Source organism: Bombyx mori, chromosome 5, assembly GCF_030269925.1.
Source record: "Bombyx mori chromosome 5, ASM3026992v2".
Taxonomy (NCBI): Eukaryota; Metazoa; Arthropoda; class Insecta; order Lepidoptera; family Bombycidae; genus Bombyx; species Bombyx mori.
The window spans coordinates 7,497,461-7,517,332 of NC_085111.1; the positions used below are offsets into that span (position 1 = coordinate 7,497,461).

Genomic DNA, 19,872 nt, shown 5'->3' on the forward strand with positions numbered 1-19,872 from the left:
ACAGGCGAGCAAAGTAGCCTCCGAAGTAGACCTAACATCTTTTTTTTTATTGCTTAGATGGGTGGACGAGCTTAGAGCCCACCTGGGTTAAGTAGTTACTGGAGTGCATAGACATCTACAACGTAAGTGCGCCACCCACCTTGAGATATAAGTTCTAAGGTCTCAGTACAGTTACAGCGGCTGCGCCACCCTTCAAACCGAAACGCATTACTGCTTCACGGCAGAAATAGGCAGGGCGGTGGTACCTACCCGTGCGGACTCACAATTGGTCCTACCACCAGTAAACTGCAAAGAGCAGCTGCTTCGCGAATGAATCTATTACCGGATCGGAATCGCGACAAACTGAGAAGATCCGGCGAGAAACTCAGCGAGCTGATGCATGGGTTAGGTTGCACGTCGAACTCTTTGTCGAGTTCAACGAAGTGCGAAGAAGTCGTACGACTCGAACTACGAAAGGCGAATAATTACCGCATCTGCATTCGACATGGCGAGGGTAGTTAATTATAGAGGATAAACCTTTCTTAAATTTTTCACCATGTTCCTAATTAATTTGATATTAAACCAGATTTAATTTTGAATGTTTTTTTGGCCTAGTAACAAGACCTGTAGCCCATGTTTTCTTATATTCTGTTAAAATGTGAAAAATGATACGAAGTAAAATGAGATGAAGTTGATAAATTTGGGATTTTAATTAATTGGGATAAAATATGCTTTTAGTAAAATGGTAGATATTTAGAGACTTTCTTAGAAGATTTTTTGTGCACTTCCATAGCTGGTAAACATGTAATAAAGCAATGCAGGGTTGTGGTTTTCTAAGGAGGGAGTGTTGGATGGTTAAATTTGAAGGGACTGGGTTCTGTAGGTGATGAGAGGCTATTTAAAAACATAACTGCTTCATTATAATTATATTGCAGATTGCTTGAACACTTTTACACCATTATACAATTATTATCTTTATATTTTTTATAAAACTATTTCATGTTTCTCTTGCCGTATCTAGATGAGAAGTACTGACATTTTCTCACGAGAATACAATGATCTGTTTTTTAAACATTTAAAATAATTCTAATATTCGAAATCTAATCAAGTGTCAAGTGTTGCCTGCCATTACATTTATATACAAACTCCAACAGGGAGAGGTAAGAACCACCATCTGTATAAAGGACCAGTTAAAAAAGTGCCCACCTGTAAACAGCGAGTATTTAGATAGCTTGGTGTTACAGGTGATTCTTCCTAAGAAGGCTCACCGAAATAGCGCTAGTGTAGAAAGTGGAAATGATATGAATATAGCAGTTTTATACGCAGTGAAGTTTGCTGATTGAAGTGAAATGTAGTAGTTTATGGCGCTATTTTTTAAATATTTCCACTTGCTACTAAGGCACCACCTCAATGAACTCCGTTTCAGCGGACACTTTAAATACACTGATATAGTGCTCGTTAGATAGAGCACTATTACCAATTAAGGTGGCACCACTTGCTACTAGTGGAAAGAATTTAAAAACAGCGCCATAAACTACTACATTTCAACTAGATATGTTCCGATATCCACTGCAAGAACTGTAAGCTGTGACGTCAATTAAGTACTCTGGGAAGCCGTTCCTTTAAACGTAGATAATACACAAATTTGCCTTTAAAGCTAGCTATACCGGTCACTGCTTAAACGTGATCAAAACACTAAGAGCATCTTACTTCGAAAACACCTGTGTTCAGAGTAAAATCGCCACGATTTATAATGTCATTCATATATTTCCTTAGGATACTGCGACTGCATACTGTCAGTCCTTAACGGAACGAATTTCTCCGAGATTAAGAGAACTGAACAGTGCTTGCAGGGCACCATTCCGACAGGAGCCCTCTTCTTCGATATAGCGAAGGCGTTCGACAAAGTCTGGCACAACGGTTTGATATACAAACTGTATAACATGGGAGTGCCAGACAGACTCGTGCTCATCATACGAGACTACTTGTCGAACCGTTCGTTCCGATATCGAGTCGAGGGAACGCGTTCCCGGCCCCGTCACGTCACAGCCGGAGTCCCGCAAGGCTCCGTCCTCTCCCCGTTACTATTCAGCTTGTATATCAACGATATACCCCGGTCTCCGGAGACCCATCTGGCGCTCTTCGCCGATGACACCGCCATCTACTACTCGTGTAGGAAGAAGGCGTTGCTTCATCGACGACTTCAGACCGCAGCTACCACCATGGGACAGTGGTTCCGGAAGTGGCGCATCGACATTAACCCCACGAAAAGCACAGCGGTGCTCTTCAAAAGGGGTCGCCCTCCGAACACCACGCTGAGCATCCCTCTCCCGACTAGGCGCGTCAACACCCCCGCCCCCGCCGTTCGCCCAATCACGATGTTCGACCAGCCCATACCGTGGGCCCCGAAGGTCAAATATTTAGGCGTCACCCTCGACAGTAGGATGACATTCCGCCCCCACATCAAGACGGTACGCGACCGTGCCGCCTTCATTCTAGGACGTCTCTACCCGATGATATGTAGGCGAAGTAAAATGTCCCTTAGAAATAAGGTGACACTCTACAAAACTTGCATACGCCCCGTCATGACCTATGCAAGTGTAGTGTTCGCTCACGCGGCCCGCATACACTTAAAATCCTTTCAAATTTAGTAAATAATAGACACGTACGTTGCGTTCACCGTTTATTGACACACTGAAGTGAATACTTACTTACAAACATAACACCTCCACCCTTATTTACTACACATTATAAGCACAATTAATATATATATATATATATCTTAACTAAGCGTACATAACAAACTAAAGTAAAAAAAAACTATAAACTTAATCTATTTCCTCGAATCCATATCTAACTGGTGGCTTGCGTATTCTTACAGGACGTTCACGTTTGGGTGTCACATTTTCATTGATACTCTTACCACCAGTACTACATGCTGCCTTGTCTATCGGCACAGCGGGTCTCATAGGGCTGCCACGAATAGGCGATACAGCATCCTGTGCCGGTGTGCTATTTTTTGGTGGTGAACTACTCTTCCCCGAATCGTTGACCACCGCCACTGGTTCCTCGCCACTTGTCATGGGAAATGATAGCGACTTACGTGATTGTGTTCTTAAGTCTAAATTTTGCGCGATCAGTTCGGGACTTATATTTTTACGAATCGACGCAAAGGTATCAACTTTATCTATATTTTTTGTAACCCTTAATTTTAGCTGATCGACGTGCCTATGATTCTCGGTTCCAAAACTAGATCGTACACAGTAATCACGACTACCTAATTGCTTGAGGATCGTCCCAGGTACCCATTTATCCAGACCTCGATAATCCCGATACCACACCTTAGTGCCCGGCTCGAGTTGTCGCTGCACACCCCCTGCGTTTTGCTCGCTCCGCTCTTGTTGCGCGATAACTCGAGATTGCCTTTCTGGTTTTAAATTATCTAATCTCATACGGAGACTTCGACCCTGTAATATATTGGCTGGACTATCGCCGGTAGTTGCATGTTCTGTATTTCTGTAGGCTAATAAAAATCTACACAGAGCTGTATCTACGTTTAAATTCTGTTTTAATGCCTTTTTAATCGCACGTTTACAAATTTTAACTGCATTTTCAGCGGCCCCATTAGAGGCGGGATGATAGGGAGCTGAATAAATATGTTTTATGCCATTATGAATCAGAAACTTCTGAAAATCAGAGCTCGAGAAAGGCGGTCCATTGTCACTGACCGTTTGCTTTGGCAGGCCGAATTTTGACCACAAGTCCCGCAGTACCGATATAACCGCTTGTGCCGTTGTCCTCTGCATTTTAATTGCCTCTATCCATTTGGAGCATGAATCCACTACAACTAGATAAGTGACTCCACCTATGGGGCCTAAGAAGTCTAAGTGTAACCTGGACCAGGGGCGTGAGGGCCAGGGCCACGAGCGGGGCGCGTGTGTAGAAGGTGCGTCTGCGACGGCAGCACACACGGTGCAAGCGCGACATTCCGTCTCGAGCGCTTCGTCGATTCCCGGCCACCAAACGTAACTACGTGCTAGCGATTTTGTTTTCACTATGCCCATATGCGGATCATGAAGCTCCGTTATTATTTTGTTTCTGCATGAAGAGGGTATAACCACACGATGACCCCACATTATACATCCTAATTCAATATAAAGTTCGTTTTTCCTATTATAATATGGTTTTAATTCATTAATTTCTATGTCTAAGGGCCATCCGTCCCTTATATAACTTAACACGCGACTTAAGATTGGATCACTACTAGTTTGTTTTTTAAGAACATTATAATCTATTAACAGAGCTTCTGTTGAGAAGTGTAAGTAGGTTTGCTCGGGTAAGTCTGTTTCCTCGGAAGCTACGTCATTTTTTTGAGACTCGATTAACCGTGAAAGTGCATCGGCTACATTTTTATCTGTCCTAACGTACTCGATTTCAAAGTCATATGCTGATAGTTTGATAGCCCAGCGCTGCAAGCGGCTAGCTGCCGCGCTCGGGATACCTATGTTAGGCCCGAAAATGCTCACCAGAGGTTTGTGGTCGGTCCGTAGTATGAACTTTCTCCCATATAAGTATTGATGGAATTTTTCCACCGCGAAAACAATCGCCAATGCTTCCTTATGAATCTGACTGTAATGTAATTCATGAGTGGTGAGTGCGCGTGAAGCGTATGCAACGACGCGCTCCTGACATCCTGGCCCGCGCTGCGCCAACACGGCACCCAGACCACGCGCGCTCGCATCCACAGTCAACACCGACTCCAAAGACATATCAAAATGTGCAAGTGCTTTTGTACTACACAAAAACTTTTTAACATTCAGGAAAGCAGCATTCTGTTCATTTCCCCACATCCAGTGCTTACCTTTTTTTAAAAGGGCATATAAAGGTGATAAATGTGCACTCAAATCTTGTATGAACTTCGAATAGAAGTTTACCATACCGATGAAAGATTTTAATTCTGTCACGTTATTTGGGTGTGGCATTGTTGCTATTGATTTGACTTTCTCTGGGTCTACACGAACCCCATTTTGATCTATTATGAACCCTAAATACCTCACTTCTGTTACCATGAACTCGCACTTACTCCTTTTAATTTTTAAGCCATACCTTTCTAATATATCTAATACTTCTTTTATAGACTTTAAATGACTGTCTAGGTCCTGATTTCTAATCAATATGTCATCATAGAAAACTACTACATTTGGGACATTTTTAAACATATTTACCATTAGTTTTTGAAAAATGCCTGGGCTCGAAGCTAACCCGTAGACGAGGCGGGAATATTTAAATAATCCTCTATGTGTATTGATAACCGTGTACTCGCTAGAATGTTCTGATAAGACTATTTGATTATAAGCTTGAGATAAATCAAGCTTAGTAAAAAATTTATTTCCGCTGAGATTACTGAATAAGTCCTCCATTTTTGGAACCGGAAATCTGTCGATTGCTAATACTTTGTTAAGGGTTACCTTATAGTCCGCACATATTCTCAGACCGCCGTCCGCTTTGCGTACTACGACAAGTGGCGTGGCCCAGTCGGAGTGGTCCACCGGTTTGATGACGCCGGCGGCCAGCATCGCGTCGAGCTCGGCATCGACGCGCTCGCGCAGCGCATACGGCAGCGGTCGCGCGCGGCAGTAGATAGGCACCGCATCCGGCCGCACGATTAACTCTGCTGTGCCCCCCGTATATTTACCCAATGTGCCGTCGAACAAGGATTTATGTCTAGAAACAATTTCATTAATTAATTTATTATAGTCTCGTGCGTGTTCGGTTACAAAGTTACTGTGTTGTATTTTAAAACTCGTAGGTTTTGATATTTTTATAGGAATATTCAATTCAGCTAACCATTGTCGGCCCAATAGATTAGTCGTTCCTTTGTCTATGACATACAAGTCTAACATTTTTGAAACACCTTGGTACTTCACTATAGTGTTTATAAACCCTAAAGGCCGAATGATTGAGCCATCGTAAAATTTTAAATTTAATAAGCATGCCTGTAACTTCTCCTTAGAAAAATATTTATCATAAACATTCTTGCTAATACAAGATAACGCCGATCCAGTATCGACCTCCATCTTGAGCAAGCAATTTTGGACTTTAACTTTAATACACACCGGTTTATAATTACTCAATGTCATTTGGTACATAGGCTCATTTTCTTCTCCACACCCGTCCTGTTCATTATTGAAGTTGTTGTATGTGTCATCGTTGTTTTGATCGTATAATAAGTGCAAAGGAGCCCGCTCTCGGCCTCCTCGTCCCGCACCGCGCTGCCCGCGCCACGATCGCCTGTTGCCGCCTGCACCCCGGTTCCCCCGGCGCCCGGTGCATGGTGAACCCCCGGCTGCCTCCGCCTGGTTCTTAAGCCCTTTTTTGGGGCACATTCTTCGTAGATGGCCGGTTTCATGACATGAACTGCACACGTAGTCTTTGTATATGCAATCCTTTGCTTGGTGTCTCCTGTCTCCACATCTTGAACATTCATTGAAGTTAATTTTGTTAACCTCCTCAATTGGCGTACGTTCCACTGCAATCGCATCCCTCTCCGCAGCTTCTAAAGACAAAGCTAACGTAACTGCTCGCTTATATTCTAATTTCTCCTCGGCAAATAACCTTTGCCGTATGATTTCGCTCTTTAATCCACAAACCATTTGATCACGCAGATTTTCATCCAGCGACGAGCCGAACTCACAATTTTTTGATAATTTTTTTAATTCTGTGACGTAGTCAGCTATTGACTCATTCAGCTGCCGACGTTGTCGAAACTTGTATCTTTCCGCCAAGATTGAGGGCTTCGGTTGCAGGTGAGCTGCCAACATCGCCACGGCATTAGCATAAGTTAACTGTGACGGCTTCGAAGGGCTGGCTAATGTCGATAATAAATCGTACGCTTCCTCACCCATAACGGAAATTAATGTGGGTAATTTTAAATCGTCAGTCACTTTATTCACCAAGAAGTACATTTCTAATCTCTCAACATATGAGGACCAATTTCCACTGTTTACCGCGAATTCTTTCAACTGCCCGACCGACATTATGTTCATATAATTTTAATTAGTTCAAACAAGAAACAAACAAGCCACAAATTGATTTTTTTTTCCGCGTTCGCCACTAGTAAATAATAGACACGTACGTTGCGTTCACCGTTTATTGACACACTGAAGTGAATACTTACTTACAAACATAACAAAATTATTCAATCCCGTTTTTGCAGGATAGCCGTCGGAGCCCCGTGGTTCGTCAGGAACGTCGACCTCCATGACGACCTGGACTTAGAGTCCATCAGTAAGTATCTTCAGTCGGCGTCCATGCGCCACTTCGATAAAGCGGCACGACACGAGAACCCTCTCATCGTGGCCGCCGGTAACTACATTCCCGATCCTGCGGACAGAATGGAAAGCAGTCGACGTCGCCCTAAACACGTCATCTCGGATCCTCCCGATCCACTAACGGTGCTTTTAGGTACTTCAAGCACCGGTCACCGTTCTCGTCGAACCCGTCGCTTGCGACGAAGGGCTCGACGAGTAAATTAACTCTCAGACACAGCCCACTGAGTTTCTCGCCGGATCTTCTCAGTGGGTCGCGTTTCCGATCCGGTGGTAGATTCTGCGAAGCACGACTCTTGCTAGGGTTCGTGTTAGCAACATCGTCAGGTTTGAGCCCCGTGAGCTCACCTACTAAAGTTAGGGTTACGCTGAAATAGCCGCTAGGGCTATCAGCTTAGGTAGGAAAAAAAAAAAAAAAAAAAAGCAGGGCATATCGGAAGATAGCCTTAACTGCGATCCAGCAACCTTCGCTCTGCTTAAAATAGCTATATTCAAACCTTTCCCACTTCCTACACTAGCACTATTTCGGTGAGTCTTTGAACAATAACTTACTGCTTACAGGTGGACACGTTTACAACTTGTCCCATCAAAATGGTAGATACCGTACTCCATATTTCTATCCTCCATGCTTCTACCCTCCTTAAACTTGTCATAGTGCGGATTGCAGATAGATCATCGTTTTTTGGTTTTATAGAATTCAACAGGCAAAGGTAGCGTGGTCCAAACACCAAGTTTGCTTTATTCTTAAGCCAATATTATAATTTTCAAGAGATACGTGAAAATGAAATTATACAATAATGTGACGAGGACAAATTTATTTTGTCATTTTAACGTTTTTTTACATTTGAGGATGTAATAATGGTAATGTAACACCTATCACTCACATGCGCACGAATACGCAAACCCACAAGTGTAGGACAACATTTGCGAATGATTATGCAAAGTTTTCGCTGCATTCGTGGTTTTCCAAGCTGTGTCGGTTTTTTAACAGACATCAAAGCGCGCGAACCTCGAACCTTCGCGTAGTCTCCCACACATTCGCTTGCCCAGTTGCGCCGACGATTGCGAAGGTAACGGACGTATACTATACGCCATTTTCATAGTTCGTGACGTCTACTGTGTATCGTATCTTCATCAAAAGAAATCCCATAAAAACAGCATGGCTCTTAATGATGTCTGGGAAAGAATTAAAAACTCTTTTTCTCTTCAATGTTCTATTGACGAATTAAAAAGGAGGAGAAATTCGTGAGACATTCGTAAACAAGTGTAGGAGGAAACGCAAACGGGTTCGCAAATTGAGTATGCGAACCCATTTGCACAGCCGCTAGGTTTGCGAATGAATGTTTGACGGCCCTTCACATGCGCGCAAACATTCGTACAATGTACGAATATTTGCGCACATGTCAGTGACCGGCATAATGGTAGCTTTCAACGGATAGAAATAATATGATAAAAAAAACCTAATATTTAAAAAATGTACCAACGATATAACCCTCTTAGGTGAAAAACTATACCTATTGTTTGAAATAACTGAACAATCTTGTTTTGAAATATATGCCCTAAAATTAATAACATAGGAAACTGTACTGGGTTTCAAGCCCTTTGCCTGTCTAAACTAACGAAACAAACAAGGCAAAGTAGTGACGATTGACATATGTCAAATCTGATTTTTTCAATAGTCAGATTCTGTCAGACAGAGAAAAACAGGCAATTTGTGTGCTATTGTGTCGAAGATTTTATTTTGTCAGCAAAAAATCTAGACTACTCAACGAAAGTGAAAATTCAAATGTTGTTTACATTGAACTTCAATGCTAAACTAAGTCATTTTTCTGTGATGTAAACCTGCCAATTTCGTAATAAAATCATGAATCGCAATGTAGTTTTCACATTTTTTCTGTTTTGTTTTGTAACAATATGTCGAGGCTCAGGTACGGACATCGCACTAGATGCTAAAGCCACTCTTTTACACCGTATAGATAGTTTGAATCTACTTATTTACACTTGCCTCCTAACTCTTACTGTGCTAACGATCTGGGTGTTCAAACATCGTCGAGTCAGCTGGCTTCACGAAACTGGACTGGCAGTAATTTATGGTGAGTAGTTAATTCAAAATTCAATATTATAGTATTAGAGACCAGTCATGTGATACATTCAACAAAACGACGAGACCTTGAACACAATTATGTGTCTTCGCGCAATTCATAAATACATTAACAGAAAAATGATGTATGAACTCACCAAAAAACTTCTTGATACCATTTAAATATTCATAAAAAAAGATAACTTACAATAACTCTTTCTGTAAAGTCAGGAATTTAAAATAACCCAGACTAATAACATCTATCAATTTTATTTATAAAACCAAAAATATAAAGATAGTTTGAAAAAACATTCACATTGTAAAGTAAAAACATCAAATTTAAAGAGTAAAGTAAATACCTGAGTAACCTGAGTTTTTTACCTGAGTAAAATTATAGAATCATATTATAATAACAATAATTAATTTAAGTTTGTGCACTGGTGCCAAATATTTGAGTTTATTTTGTATCAACAATAAATTTATTTGAGAAAAATCATATAGTATGTATATGATGTTGCTAAGTATGTCTAAACTTCAATGTATAAAAAAAAATCAGAAAATAAATCCACTGGAATTGGGATCTATTTTGTTACCTATTAGATTGAAGCACCGTAATTTAGATTGCATTATAAAATCAATTTTTCAGAAACAAATTAAATTATGGGGAAAATTTCTTTAAACCACTAAAATACTTTTATAGAGGTACAAAAAATTACAACAAAACATTGTAGTACACATTGTAATAAACATTGATATAAATAAGTAATTTTGGCTATATTTAATATATTTGGTATAATTAATATCCTTTAACTTAAATATGTTGATGGTTAACATATTTTATTGTACATTGCAATACCTTAACTTAATTCTGTTACTTAGTTTCTTCTGTATATATTTTTGAAATATAAGTTCTTGTAATTTTTTTCATGATAGTGTTTTAATTATTATTACTATTAAGATAAAAACTTACAAGTAAACAAAAGATTTGATCTTTGTTTTAAATGTAGAACAATGTATCAAAATAAAATATAAATAAGTAATGATACAACTTTATTACTGTCTTATCTTATAGACAATTATTTTAAACTGACATTTCAGAGATTGTATTGAATGAGTCATGTAGGAGGATACTTCCAGAAATAATGTTTACTTAATACAATGGCTAAAGTATGAAATTGATGTTCATATAAAAAAAAAATCACCTTTCTTAAACAATGATCTATAAATTGTTTTGATTGCTATATTCTTGAATGGTTAATGAGCTTTATTTTGCCATAAAGTTTATATGCTAAATATGAAAACCTGCAGTCATGGTCTACCTTATAGGCACTAGAGTGCTACAGTGGTATCTTATATTTACCAGATATTAAGTGCTTGCTCAGTTTCATGTGCGGTCTATGAAACTATTGTATACATGCATACTTACATATTTTGCTAAACTATTCTCTAACTACCCTGATGTAAAACCACTCCACTATAGCCAGTTAGGTTTTTGGTTAAGGAAACTTCAAGTTTTTCTGCTCAAAATATACTTCCTTTGGTGAAGTTATATTTCGCATATCACAGATATCTTAAGCTCTCAGTTACAAAGACAAACCAGTCTTTCTCTCAAATACTAATGAATTTTAAAATAATGAGCACTCAAATTAAAGATGAATAAATTATAGATATTCTTCTAAATTTAAAAAGATTTTTTTACAAATTATACTTAACAAGTATGATACGTTCAAAGTGGCCAATACTATTATTATTAACATCTTCCTGCTAACATGTATGCAATGAAATCAGTTTATATCTCAGTAACTTTTTATTTGACAACTACTGGCATACAACAATAACTAAACCGCATTCCCATATTGTTGCTAATCAGTTTCCAATTACACGTAAACAAATTTCTAATTCAGACAAAGAGTTGGAGAAATCACATAAGTGTCACTCTAGCTCTTGAAGTAACTTTACTAATCTCGAAGTTCGGTAGATGATCACTTCTGAGCACTCAAGTAACTATATAACACACTATAGACACTAGTATACCTGTTGTGTGGATGTTGTGTGGCTTCTGCAGGAACGAAAACAAAATACAAATACTTCTGTGTGCTTAGTGCCAGTTTTTTAACTGATACATTTTAGGCATTCAATGTTATTTGTTCACAGGTCTCATAGTAGGAGCAATCATTCGTTATGCAGGCAGTACGAATCATATTACCCACATCAATGTCAATCCAGAACCCGGCACAACCTACAACCTGTCTGTACCACCAGATATGTTGCGTTTTCACTTCCCTGCTAGCTTACCGATCACACCAGGAGGTAATTATAGTTTTTATAATACAGATCATGAATTGGGTACGGTGTAAACTTGTAAGCCCACACTGGTTTGAACCACTGTTCTACCTATTTCTAGTTTGAAAGATTTTACAACCATTATACATTATAATTGAAACTTTCACCTTATAACAAGATTGATAACGATATTCACTTTGAAGTTTATGGGCGCTAATCTCATAGCACCTGAGACAGACCATTCATCAAGCTATGGAATATATATTATATAAAAAACAATCTATGTTATTCATTAGAATTGAATACCGAAACATAAATTGTCCAGTACTGAAATTTACGCCTCTTAGACTGAGATAATGTTAAATTGTATTTTTTTTACCAAACAGATTCTCCAATAGCAAACAAAACATACGCATATAGCTTCAGGGGTGAAATAGTAAATGTAGAACAAAATGAAATTGATCTCAAAGCTACGTTTGATCCTGAGATATTCTTTAATATAATTTTACCGCCAATCATATTCCATGCGGGCTATTGCCTGAAACGGGTAAGTATTATTATTTTATAAAATACTAGCTGGCAAACATTGTGTTGCCTTAAATAAGATTTCTAGGGAAATTCTAGTGTAGAAAAAAAAACCTCATTCAACCACATCCAAAAAATAAAAATAAAAAATACTTAAATGCTTAGGGTGGACAACCAAAATAGATAGTAGACGATTCTCAGACCTGCTGAACATACTATTGATACACAAATAAAAAAACATGGCTGGCAAGCTACGATTGATACCCGAATAAAACCAAAAAAACATGGCTGAAAAATGTATAGTGAGTAAGACAGTAGATCGGCTTCGTCCTCATCCCTACTACGTGATGTTCGCTGGATGAGTGGTGACACCTGGCGGGGATAAATGATCGATTGATAGTTGATCAGTAATCGACAGGCGCACAGTGGGTCGATACTATGATTTGAGTGACTTAGGGACCAACTTTGTTTTTTAACAAATTTTTTTACGTAGATAGATAGAGCTCGTTAATCTCAATAATAATTGTTTTGGGCAAAAATTACAAAAACTTTATAGTTTGGTCAGAAAAATGTGTTTTGTGTTTTTTTTGTATGGAGCGGGTCACATTAAATTAAATTCCTGCTAAGTACCGTGAGGTCCCGCTTTGAAACTTTATTTTTCTTACACCTTGTCTAGTCTACTATCATTTGATGCTATGAACATGTGCATAAAGTTGCAACTCTGCCAAATAAATGGATCGAAAAAAATGAAAAAATACATAGAGTAAAAACCTTTATTTTTATTTTCGTAAGTCCTTTTAAGTTAAATTTGATATGGATTAGTAAGTACAAGCACGTAACAATACCCATAATTACATAATACCTAACAAAAATACATTTAGTAGGTCTTAATTAATCAATCTCTCTAAGTATTATATATTTTGTTTCACCATTCGATCTTTAGATCAGAAGACAAAAGAAGATTGTGTAAAATATCCTCATTAGTCGGCAGTCTACTTATCTTTCTAAAATAACAACTCTCTGTATATTTCCGAAAATCTTTATTGCGAGCTTCCGCTGCCTCTTCCGACAGTTTACCTATAGGAATGGCACGAAAGGCAAAGCTTTTTATTATTGTATATCACTACCATGTGCCAACAATTTATGGATACTGGAAGGCATATAATACTAGGGATATAAATTAATATACAATTCTGCAGTATATCTACAAAACTCGGAAAAATTGGAAAGGTCCACGCGCTCTCCAGATGCAACAGTCTGAAGAATCACGTGAAACCTCTCTATTAAATCTTTACGTATTCCTGTTATGTGGGCTGTTCCTTCTGCATTCCTGAAAAATCTTCTGGCAGTATTGCCATCATTGGTTGTTCCTGCTTCTTGCTTGACAACATCTATAAGTAAACCGTATTCCTTTTTAAACGCTTAAGGTATAGCGCTCTTTCTGATTGATATTTTTTCTTAGTCATCTCCCCTTGCAACTCCATTTCTTGAAGTCCAAACGAAAAGACGCAAACAAAAAAATGTCATTTAAAAAATAATCTCACAGGAAACTACATAGGATGAAAAAATTGTAAGTAATAAAATTATATTTACCGATTTGAAGTAAGCACTCCATGCGTCTTATCCAGGCATGGAAAGATGGCATTCCATACTGGAATATTCCTTCATTATTTTCTCTTTGATAAGCAAGTGACTCCAAAAAAGTCTGACGGTTTTGCTTTGCAAATATCACAGACAGCAGAAAATGTTTCTGACAAATATGAGGTTATTTTGCCGTCTATCATCGTCATGTGCAATTGATGCTTAACTTCAACTTGTTTGATTTTTGATGGCTGAAGTCTTTCTATTTCTTCTGTTATGCTAGCTTTTATAATTGCCACTGTTGACTGCGTTTCTTTTATAAATTTAAACATTATTGGACGGCAACAAAAAGTTGATGAGGGTAGGTCGTTTTCCCAAACAATTGTTCCATCAAATTTCTGAAGCCTTATAGGAACTAGACTGGTCAAGAAAATAGATGAATCATCAAACTCTGTTTCAGTCTTTTGTTTATAATTACTTTGACCTGGGGCTCTATCAAAGCCTATTTGCTTATAAGCAGTAGCTCTCTTGCCGAGTCGAAATCCGAAGTAATCACATCTAAAAGCCTATATACCGCCAAGCTTAGTAATGCTTGCATTTTAATAGCAGCTCTTTCTTCATTAATAACTACCTCGTCTTTCCCTGGATAACATTTGGTCTTTTCTTGCTTAATTTTATATTAAGAAGGGTATAAATCGGACCCATTTTCATTTGCTGCTTCTCTTAGATTTATATACTGCCACTTACTTAATTTAAGTGAAACTAATAGTGCCTTATCGGGAGAATATGTACTACTTTTCACTTTACTTGTACTTAAACACTCCTTAACTTTTTTTAGATCTTCGGGGTGATTTGACAAATGGTTCATTATTTCTCCTACATCTTCATTTCCAGTGTTTCTCAAACTAGCAACTGTAGTAGCTTTCATTTAATCCGGGGTTAACGAAAGTTATTGGTAAATTTGTTCAATGTGCCTGGATCCCAATTCTTCAAAAGGTTTTCGAGGTGTAAAAGTAGATGTCGAGGCTTCTGTAGTACATTAGAGCGTGGTACATTTTCAACATCTTCAGTATTAGAAATCTCGAGCCTTTCGTGTACAGTGTTGATATCTTCAGGTATCATGCCTTCGGGGCAGTTTATTGCACATTCGAACTAATCACATTTTTTTCTTATAAACTGTGCTAACATGCGACTACTTCGTTTCCATATTGCACTTATATTTGAACAAAAGTGCGTACAGAATTTTTGGGGCTCAACACTTTTCTCTTCGGTCACGTTCATTTGATTTTGTAGGAATTGAAAGTTTTTTATTATCAGACAGCGACTGTAGTTGCTCTCTTAAAATCATAAATAATCCTAAATTGTTAATAAAATTATCCATTATAACGGAAAAAGGAAGATCACGACGACAATCACAAGATGTTAGTAGTAGTACGAATAAACGAACACTAGTTAGTATATAATAAATATGGTCACTTTATACTTCCAGAGAGACACAAATGTGTACTATATTTTCTACTACCCAGTAATGGCTGCTTAACTAATTATCCTTAGTAACTAATGTTAACTATCCTAATAATTACAGAGATTGATTAATTAGAGACCTACTAAATGTATTTTTGTTAGGTATTATGTAATTATGGGTATTGTTGCGTGCTTGTACTTACTAATCCATATCAAATTTAACTTAAAAGCACTTACGAAAATAAAAATAAAGTTTTTTATTCTATGTATTTATTCATTTTTTTCGATCCATTTATTTGGCAGAGTTGCAACTTTATGCACATGTTCATATCACCAAATGATAGTAGACTAGACAAGGTGTAAGAAAAATAAAGTTTCAATTATTATTGAAACTTTATTTATTGAAACTTTATTTATTGTACAAGTATTATTGAGATTAACGAGCTCTATCTATCTACGTGAAGAAAAATCTTAAAAAACAAAGTTGGTCCCTAAGTCACTAAAATCATAGTATCGACCCACTGTGAGGCGAGGGCAGGAGATCAAATTGAATTTAAAAAAAATCATAATTAAAGAAACTTGAAATTATAAACTCTGAATAAGAATTTATCGTACTACAATTATAATATTTGATTGCCATCTTGCAACCTTAATGCGAATCTGTGCATAGAATAAAAAAATAAAAATCGGACTTTTGGCGGGAACGCGAGGAGTGACGTTGTGTGATTTGTTTTATTTTGTCTATTTAGTGTTTCTTCGGGTTTAAATGTGTAATAATGGTGCTTTATTAACTGTTTAATATCTGTGAAAGCACAAATGTGGGAAAATGAAACAAAGCCGCTGTACGTAGCTTCTCGGGATCCTCCAAAAAGTCCACTGAAAAAATCTTAGTAAATGACCACCATTTTACTGAGGTTATATTTCATCCCATATCATCTCATCTCATTTCATTTCATCCCAGTTGATTAATGTCTCAAATTAATCATCTTCATTTTATTTCACTCCATAATATAATTTTTCATAAAAATATGAATATAAATTAAAATAAGACATGACTTAAAGGTCTCAGTTACCAGGTCATAAAATCCCTTAAAAAAAAATTAAAAATAAAAATCGGGATGGAAAAATAGGGGTTGATCGTATCGATAAGAGTTAAAATTGAGAGTAATATAATTTATTTTTATTTTAAGTCATGACAAAATAAAAATAAAAATCTTGCCAAAAAAATTAATGTTTATAATTAACAAATAAAAAATAGGGGTTGATCATAGAGGGATGAAAAATTGAGAGTAACATCAGATTTTTTATTTTAATTCATGACAAAATAAAAATAAAATTGAAAATAATTAACAAATAAAAAATAGGGGTTGATCGTAGAGGGGTAAAAATTTCTGAGTAATATGATTTTTTTATTCTAAGTCATGACATTATAAAAACAAAATTCTCGCAAAAAAATTTAAAGTTTTTAAGCAAATAAAAAATAAGGGTTGATCGTAGAGAGGTGAAAATTTAGGGTTGTATGTATTTTTGTATGCTGTATCATAAAAAAAATGTATAAAAAAAATGTTTGTGGACCACCCTTAACATTTAGGGGGATGAAAAATAGATGTTGTTTGATTCTCAACCCTGACCGATATACACGCTAAGATTCACGAAAATCGGTCGAGCCGTTTCGGAGGAGTTCAATCACGCACCCCGTGACACGAGAATTTTATATATTAGATATATTATACTTAGTCTGGCCAAAAATACTGTTACGAAGGAAAAAAAAAATCTATTGCAAATAACATTTATTACTTTTACAGTGTGTTAGTTTAAAACATAAATATAAAACAATTTAAAGTATAAAAAGCTTATTCGAAGTGGTCTCCATTGGCTGCAATACAGTCAGTCCTTTAAACGTTGAGGCCAGTTATCAATAGAAGCACGCACTCTTTCCATGGGAAAATTTTTCACTGCCAATCGTACGGATTGTTTTAGGGACTCCAAATTATCATGGCGTTTAGAGCAAGCCGTACTCTCTAAAACTGACCATAAATCATAATCCAGCGGATTAAGATCGGGACTAGACGACGGCCAGTCTTCAGCTCTGATGAAGTCCAAAACGTTCGTTTCCAACCAAGACTGCGTAGACCGAGCTTTATAACCTGGCGCCGAGTCTTGCTGGATGGACCATGGTGTTGTTAAGGGGCTTCACTACCTTCTCAAGAATCCGATGTTTTGATACATTTTTCATAAAAGTATGGCTCAGTCACTCCTTCATAGCTAATACCCCACCAAACCATCACTGAAGTCGGATAGTGCCCACGTTGCACTCTGTCGACTAATTGGGAAGCTTCCTTAGAGCTTTGAGCATAAATACGGTCATTTTATTTGTTAAAATGTTGCTCAATTGTAAAAAAATTCTCATCCGTAAACAAAATTTTTCTATGACCTCCCTTTGCGTACCGCTTCAGTAGTTGTTTCGATTTTACCACTCTATTCTCTTTTAAATTATCAGTTAAGAAATGACCAGTACGTCTCTTATAGGCTGCAAGTCCTAAGTTTTCTTTTAAAATAAGCAACATGGTTCTAGGTGCTATCTTCATCTCCCGAGATAAAATCTTTTGCTTTCGGACAGGATTTCTTCGAATTGTTTCCCTTACGGCTTTGACCACCTTTTTTTGTACGAACACTACGTGGACGGTCAGATCTTTTTCTGTCACTAACAGAGGAGGTCTCATTGCACCTATTTATAGCCCGGTACACAAACATTTTACTAATACCAAGCGTATGGAGAGTTTTAAAAATTGCATTTGGCTCCATGCCTACTTTGTGTAATGCAGTCACAGCGATTCGGTTCTCTTTATCACCCCACTCCATTTTAATATCGCAAAATATTGTACAATGTATTGGCGCCAAAATGAGAAAACTCAATGGGCAATCATATAAAAATGACAGATTCCAAATTCAAATGTAATATTTTGTTTATTTTTAATTGTAACAGTATTTATGGCCAGACTAAGTATATTACAAATACATATTGCGGTGTTATTCTTCTAGCCACAACTAGGTTGGCACAAAATTGACTGCCACTCAATGACTAACTAGCCTGCTTTACTTCAAATCTCTAATATAAGTTTCTTAATACTCTCAGTATATTTCCTAAATAATAAAACATACAACTGAGTAAAAACCTGTTATCTGCCTCAAATGGCTTTATAGTTATTTCAACATACGATCAATATAAATATATCCTATCTCATAAGCTGTATAATTTTCTCGTGAGCAAATATGAATAATGTGTTAGATAATACCTGTTTAACAGTTTAATTTCGACCATAATTATTGACACAGTATTACATTCTTTTGTTTAGTAATATACATTTTTGTAAGTGTTGAATATTTTTATTGAAAACACCATTGTAATTATTGTTAATGACGATAAATATACAAAATATACAAATCAGTTGACAAACAGAGGAGAAGAACTGAACTATTTTATTTTGATCTATTTATAATACTGATATACATATGTATGGATTCGTCATAATAATAATGGAAAATTCCAGAAATATTTCTTCCGAAACTTGGGGGCGATATTGACATTCGCTATGGTCGGAACAGCTCTCTCGGCTTTAGTTATAGGAGCACTGATGTACGGCTGCGTGCAACTAATGCCGGCATCATTGGCATCCAGCTTCACGTTCCTTGACACCCTGTATTTCGGGGCATTGATCTCACCAACGGACCCTTTAACGGTGCTGGCTATATTCTCACAGTTGAAGGTAAGGCTTCGAACTCAAATCGGTTATCGAAATTACTAGAAACTTTCAATAGCGTTATTCGTGATAGCGCACAGCACAATTTACTAAGAACAAATCATTCGTGATATGAGAAATACAACACACGTTATCTCGCGTAATGATTATTTAACAGACTTTAATTAATGAGGCGGTTCTCAAATCGACTGTATTTTTTATGCGTAGAACCTTTTTCTATGCAAATCTGGATGATTATTTTATTAAACGAAAGCTAGTGTAATTCATGTCCATTTTGATCAAGATCGAAGTATTTTTTGAGTTAACCTTTAAAATGCATATTATTTCGCGTGTTTTATTTAATTAAAACGTCAATTCAACAATAGCCCAAGAGCCCGCGACAGCCAGACCTTCGTTATTTTATAAAAGCTGAAAGTTTCTCTGTGTATGTCTCCAACACAGGTAAGAACGACCCGCGATTATAGAGTTCCGATTGTGGTTACTTGGGCAGGTAACAGGCAGTAAAGGTATATAAAATAGTACCTTAAATTCGTTAAAGTATAAAGGTTTTTTTTTTATATTTACTCCAGAATATCTTTAGAAATCATGATATCCGGTGCCGGACACTTTTTCCAGTTGTTACCCCCTGCCAGACACCCTTAAACTTTAATAAATTTTAATTATACTTTCGTCATACTATAAAAGCTAAATTTTATATATGTTACTTAGGGACTTATAAAAATATGTTACCCCAATAGCCGGACAGTTTTAATGGTTCTTACATCTTGCCAGACACATTGAGAGCCCGCTGTAGGTGCGAGCGCGAGGTAGCAACTGTTCAAGCGGGTGTGAGCGAGATAGAGTGCTTAGTCTATTGTGATCTTTTAAGATA

General features: G+C 37.2%; 2 protein-coding genes across 29 annotated transcripts in view; one reads left to right on the top strand and one right to left on the bottom strand.

Moving 5' to 3' along the window:
- Positions 1-2,649: 2,649 nt before the first annotated feature.
- Positions 2,650-7,672, bottom strand: LOC119628550 (uncharacterized protein K02A2.6). The gene has a single exon (XM_038011216.2). It carries the CDS (start codon positions 7,023-7,025, stop codon positions 2,808-2,810), a length of 4,218 nt encoding a protein of 1,405 aa, XP_037867144.1. The 5' UTR covers positions 7,026-7,672; the 3' UTR covers positions 2,650-2,807.
- Positions 7,673-8,975: 1,303 nt separating this feature from the next.
- The window catches only part of LOC101746680 (sodium/hydrogen exchanger 6), a 30,572-nt gene continuing 19,675 nt past the window's right edge, over positions 8,976-19,872 (top strand). For 27 of the 28 annotated variants that reach the window (XR_009973177.1, XM_062668610.1, XM_062668605.1 and 24 more), the window contains exons 1-4: positions 8,976-9,400; positions 11,542-11,697; positions 12,057-12,217; positions 18,792-19,007. Coding sequence is in view for 27 of the 28 variants with exons in the window: in XM_062668610.1 (XP_062524594.1) it covers positions 9,172-9,400; positions 11,542-11,697; positions 12,057-12,217; positions 18,792-19,007 (762 nt within the window). In the remaining variant the exon portion in view is untranslated. The remainder of the gene's footprint in view (positions 9,401-11,541; positions 11,698-12,056; positions 12,218-18,791; positions 19,008-19,872) is intronic. The other variant, XM_062668625.1, reaches the window with a different exon arrangement.